Source organism: Orycteropus afer, unplaced genomic scaffold, assembly GCF_000298275.1.
Source record: "Orycteropus afer afer isolate SDZICR_OR568_19922 unplaced genomic scaffold, OryAfe1.0 scaffold00091, whole genome shotgun sequence".
Classification (NCBI taxonomy): Eukaryota; Metazoa; Chordata; class Mammalia; order Tubulidentata; family Orycteropodidae; genus Orycteropus; species Orycteropus afer.
The window spans coordinates 4,669,309-4,675,696 of record NW_006921678.1 but is presented as its reverse complement, the minus strand read 5'-3'; the positions used below and the strand labels follow the sequence as shown (position 1 = coordinate 4,675,696).

At 37.4% G+C, this 6,388-nt stretch overlaps 1 protein-coding gene across 1 annotated transcript in view; it reads left to right on the top strand.

The window, feature by feature from the left end:
- Window positions 1–5,197, top strand: part of GIN1 (gypsy retrotransposon integrase 1) — a 49,093-nt gene extending 43,896 nt beyond the window's left edge. The window contains exon 7 of the mRNA XM_007942490.2: window positions 4,923–5,197. Within this exon, the coding sequence (XP_007940681.1) occupies window positions 4,923–5,197 (275 nt within the window). The remainder of the gene's footprint in view (window positions 1–4,922) is intronic.
- Window positions 5,198–6,388: the final 1,191 nt, after the last annotated feature.

Here is a 6,388-nt window from a genome sequence, read left to right as displayed (position 1 = left end):
TTCAGGTCTGGAATTGAACCCACTGCTGTGGCTTCCAGCCAGAAAAAAAGACAGGCATATGGGCTGAACATTTACGTTAGCTGGATACACTCCTTGGAGAGATCAATCATGGGAGAATAGAAGGGCTGCATATGCACAGAGAGACAGCTCAGGGGGCAGAGCTGCATGGGAGGGAAGGACACAGGGAAGAGGTAACTATAGCGACGAAGTGGGAGGGGAGCTGTTGCATTATGGGAAATTGCAGTCATGTCATGAAACAAAGTATATGTGAGCTGGTGTATGGAAAGTGAATTTGCTATGTAAACTTTCACCCAGATCACAATAAAATTTTTTTTAAAAAGAAAACCAAGAAGAAAAGATGGAAGTGATGAAAAGATAGAAGATAGAAAACAGGGAAAACAAAAAAAAAGAATATAAGAAAAAGAACAAAAATGGGAGGGTGAACAGGATGAAAGTTTGGTAAATATGAAAGAAGAAGAAGAAGAGGTAGACCAAAAAAAAAAAAAGAAACAAACTCACTGCCATTGAGTCAGATCCAACTCATAGCAACCCCTCCTTGGGCTTCCAAGGCAGTATCACTAAAGAAGTAGATTGCCTAATGTTCCTTCCAAGGAGTGGCTGGTGGGTTTGAACTGCCAGCTTTCTGGTTTGCAGTCACATGCCTTAGGCACTGAAGGGAGAATAAACAGAAAGAAAGGAAAATTGAGGGAAAAGAAAGGAAAAAAACAAAGGGGACCTCTGGTAGCATAGTGCTTGAGGCCTTTGAGTGTTAACCAGAAGGCTGGAGGTTCAAACCCACCAGCCACTCCTTAGAGGGAAGATGGGGTAGTCTACTTCCATGGTTATACCACTTCAGAAACCCAAGAAGGGGTCACTATGAGTCGAATCCGTCTTGATGGCAGTGAGTGAGAAGGTAATTGAGGAGGGACTTGTAGTTAATGATTAGCCAACAGCCCTGGGAGTGGGCAGTTGTGGAAGAATCTGCTCATCCACCAGAGTGTGTACCCACAGGTGAAAGGAATTTGGTGAGAGAAGTCACCTCCAGGAGAGAAGGCTTTGTTTAGGTGCTTGTCTTTTGTGCTTAGTGTGTGAGGTAAGTCAGCCAGTGATGCAGGCATGGAAAATGGACAAGTTAGCCTCTAGGTCTGTTTGAAGTGGTTTGCTGATGGCATTTGGCCATCAGTCAAAACCCTGAAGTTCAAACCCCTTAGCCCACAGGAGAAAGGGCACACCTCTGCAAAGATCTACAAGTCCCAAAAACCAAGGAGGCAGTTTCACTTTGTGCTAAAAAGTGTTGCTAAGAGTGGGAATTGACCCCACAGCAGTGGGTCTTATTTGGGGTTTGGTTTATTTGGAGCTTACCTCACCTTTAAATCCTTCCAATCTGGCTACACTGTGTCTTTAACTCCTCTGGATTCCATGAAGATTTTGTTGTTGTTGTTCCTTGCTTTTTTCCCTGCTTTGTGTTTGTAATGGCTTCACTTCAGGCTGAGCCAGCTTTTTTTTTTTCCCCCAGTCACTGACCTCACTCTCTTTCCTGTCTTCACTCAATTTAATATTTTATCTTCTTGTTGTTGTTGTTATGTGCCATGGAGTCGGACCCAACTCACAGCAACCCCTCCTTGGGTTTCCGAGGCAGTATCACTACAGAAGTAGATTGCCCAACCTTCCTTCCGAGGAGTAGCTGGTGGGTTTAAACCCCCAGTCTTCTGGTGAGAAGTCAAATGCCTTAGGCACCACACTACCAGAGTCTCCCATAATTCCAGGATCATTATTTGCATCTGTTGCATCAAGTTTCTCTAAATCTCTGTTGAAGAAGGTTTGGGTGGGATCGGTTAGTAGGTTGTCATCATCTGTATTCAAAGGCAGTATAATTTTAGCAACATACTGGAATTTTCTGCAGATATTTCTTCCAGTAATGCAAGGAAATTATTAGTACTGGTATTCGCATAGGAAACCTGAGATTAATAGGTGAAATAGTTTTCTTTATTCTTGTTAACCAAAGTTAAGTGTGGATCAGGCCGTCCTGCAATCTGGTTCTTGCATACTCTTGGTCCATTTTCTGTGTGTTACTTTTACTTGCAGAAATTAAAATTAAATGCCATCTTTTTCCTCACTATCACATACTTCCTGAAAATCTTCACTTAATAAGGTAATTTTAAAGAGTCTATGAGCTGAATTTAAATCAAACAAATTGTCTTTGAATGATCATCCAGTTTTTTATTTGATGTAAATTTGCATGAGTTCTGTCCAAAAGAGCTATGAATTTGTCTGTCTGCACTTGTTGTCTCTGATCTTACTAGTCTTGAGATTTTGTAGCTGTATTAAAGTCTCATTGTCTAAAGCAGATATTCTTCTGTTGCCAGCTTCTTACTCATTCTTATCTAGAACATAATGTAGAAGAAGCACATTCAGTACTATATCTGCAATGTTTTCTACTGCTGTTTTTAGAAGTCTTGTTTATCATTTTGTCTAATTGTATGCCAAGTATCTTTTCAGAATAATTTTTATTAAAATAATAACCAAAAGAAATCTTATGACATGCCACAGTGTCTTGTGACATTTCTCTTTGAATGGGAAAATTATGTTATCGACCCTCTATTCATCAGACATAGATTTTGAGTAGTTTTCTTTCATTTTTTGGATGGGGAATATTGTGATAGATTTATGTTTGCCTCACAAAAAGATTTTCCTTTAAAATTGAAAACCCTCAATTATGAAATAGGTTGTATTATTGTCTTACTTTCCTGTTGCTTCCATAACAAATCACCACAACTATGGTGGCTTAAAACAACATAAATTTGTTATTTTATAGTTCTGTAGGTTAGAAGCCCAACACAAGTCCCACTGGCAGAGCTGTGTTTCTTTTTTAGAGATTCTAAAGGAGTACCTATTTCCTTGCCTTTTCTAGCTTCTAGAGGCCACCCACATTCTTTGACTCATGGCGCACTTTCTCATTTTCAAAGCCAGCAATGGCAGGTGGAGTCCTTCTCACATAGCATCACTCTTGACTTCTTCTTCTGCCTCCCTCTTCTACATTTAAGGACATTTGTGATTACATTGGGGCTACGCAAATAAACCAGATAATCTCCCTGTTGTAACATCAACTGACTAACAACCTTAATTCCATCTGTTACCCTAATTCCCCTTTGCCTTATAAGGTAATATATTCACAGGCTCTAGGGATTAGTAAAGCACTCTGGTGACATAGTGCCTAAGGCATTTGACTGCTAACCAGAAGGCTGGCAGTTCAAATCCACCAGCCATCCCTTGGAAGAAAGATTGGGCAATCCACTTCCATAGAGATACCACATTGGAAACCCAAGGAAGAGTCATTATGAGTCATGGACATTTGGAGGAGCCATTATGCTGCCTACCAGAAGTGTAATCTACATTCAAGAAATAAGCAAAACTTAGTCCTTATGGCATCAAGCCCATGATCTTGACTTTACTTTTAATATAGTTTATGCAAAGACCTTTTCTTTGGCCTCTTGGTTATATAATTTCTAGGAGTCTTCAGTTCTGTTACTAGTTAGTATTGGTTATCTATGCTAATGATAGTGATAAGGTATCAAATTTTAGTTATAAAGTTGTCGTCACAAAAAAGGATGTATTAATATGGCAACACATCTTACTGGTTTTAGGATTATCAGGCCATTTATATTATTTGTCTAGTTATCTCTCCAGAATAAGATAATTATTTTGAAACTTTGTGCTTTTCTTTGTATATGAAGAAGTAAATTCAGATCACTCAGACTTCTGAGATGCTTTAACTTTAATTTATATATCTCCCTTTGGGAAATTTAAAAATATATTTCTTAATCTCATTTTTTACTCCTTAAAATTATTTAAGGAAAAGTATGTCAAAACTGCTGATAACATTTTCTTGAAATGTCTTACAAATACCTCAGTCTTAAAGAAATGAAAGATTTTATTCAGTCTGATCGAAACTGAAATGATACTTTCATCAGTAAATGTAATAATTATAATACTTAATATGCATTGACCTTTATATGTGTGTATGTTCCTGCTTTGCCATCAGTTTAATATTCATTTTGAACATTTTCTTTTCCTTAATAGAGATGATAAATTTTCTCTAAACAAATTAAAATGCTGGCAAAGATGATTCCTTGTCAGTACTTTGGTATAGATGATACGTTAGTTACACCTTAACGGACGGTTCCTGAGAATTTTAGAATTAAATCAGGCTTAAATGAGCTAAGCTTTAAAACTATTTCATTACAACCTCCCTATTTACACATTTGACATAGTGCCTAAGGCACTTGACTGCTAACCAGAAGGCTGGCAGTTCAAACCTACCAGCCACTCCTCAGAAGGAAGAGTGGGCAATTACTTCCATAGAGATATCACCTCGGAAACCCAAGAGGGGTCACTATGAGTCAATCGACTTGGCAGCACTAAGTTTATTTCTTTTTTGATCACATAAACCTGATTCTGGAAACTTTATCTTTGTCTTGGTTTATAACTTCACATTTAGCAATTCTGTTTGTTAAAATATATTTCATGACCTCATTAATTCACTCAGAAATACTTTACAGAAGCATGTTATGGACATTATCAACATTTTTCAAGGGAAAATACATTTTTATAACTTTTTAACATCTATAGTTATTGTCCTGCTTCTTTCCTTGCCCACACCTACCAAGGGCAGGTCAATGAAAATGTAGCTACTTTGAATTCCTTGATCTCTGTTGCATTCAGTATATAAGAACTGTCAAAATTATATATTGTGTTCATTTTTCACATGTATATTTATTTAGTATATATGAGAATTTCCAAAAGTTTATCTTGATAGTTAATATTATTACTTTTGATTTTGTTCCTCATTTAACATTGTTTAATTTTAAGATGATGTTTAATTATGATTCTGAAAAGCAAACTTATGATTTTTCTTCTTTCAGACAGTCTTTATCTCTTACAAGGTTCAATAGTAGCAGATCATGACTACGTCGGGTTACCTGAAATTCCAGTTGGAGCATACCAAGCAAATATTCTGGTAGAAGATGCATCTATTGCTGTAGTTGATAACGAATTACTGACATCAACCAAGAATCGAGAACTATTAGAATATAGAAATGTTAAAATCTCTCCATTGATAGAAAATCATGGTACTCTTGAAAAACAGACTTTCAGTCTGTTGGACACTTCAAACCACATTCTTGAGTACTTAACTTAATAAATATGCCAAAATTTATTTTAAATGCTTGTTTACAATGTATACATCTATGAATTTTAATATCTCATCTCTCAAAGTTGTATAGAGTAGGAGTCTTGATAACTAAATCATAATGTTTATTTTATAACTATTATTTATCTAAAGTTGTGACCATATATACATATGTATGCATTATATATGGGCAGAGGAAACATCATAGAGAATAGGCAAGCACACATGCTTCTTAGGAAGTAAACTAAATTCTTGTTCAAAACTCTCACATCTATGTCTGATATCTGTACAATGTTTTCAGTTTTAATTTTTCTGTAATACTCCCCCCACTTTTTAAAATAAATTCTAACTCCTTAACAATGGGATGAATATTGAAGCAAGCATAGCAGTGAATTACGTGAACATTCCTTCTGTGTCATTGAAGTTTATAAAAATAATGTAGGGAAAAATTTAGAGTTGTCTAGTGCGTTCTTGGGAGCTCTGGTGGCATAGTGCCTAAGGCATTTGACTGCAAACCAGAAAGCTGGTAGTTCAAACCCACCAGCCCCTCCTCAGAAGGAAGGTTGGGCAATCTACTTCCATAGATATACCACCTCAGAAACCCAAGGAAGAGTCACTATGAGTCGAGTCAAATTGACTCCACGGCAGTGAGTTGAGTGCATTCTTACAAGATAATTGGTGATTTCATTTTTGCATAGGCTTAGGGTTAATGTCTTGAACTAATTTATTCATTTGAAAACATTTTTTCATTTCCATAATATATAAAAAACCAGAAGGAGCTGTGGCGGTGCAGTGCCTAAGGCATTTGACTGCTAACCAGAAGGCTGGCGAACTATTTTCATAGAGATACTGCCTCGGAAACCCATGGAGGGGTCAGTATGAATATACAAAGCCAAAAGCATCAATTAATAAGAATTTTCTTTGTAATCTTAAAAAAATAGTAAATATACTCACTCCTTACTTACTGGCATGGTGTTAGGTTCCAGAGAACATGTCATTACCTGAAAATCAGTATTGTATGGAAATAGAGGATGACCACATCACCTCACCGCCCACATGTACTGTGAACAGCTTTCCAGGCCCCATCTGAGGTCTACTACCACTGCTGCCTTCCCCTCCCCCACATCACCTCAGAAGAGCTTGGCCCCCACTGCAGCCAGCAGGGAAGAGCCCACAGTCTAAAAGAGCCACAGTGGCCCA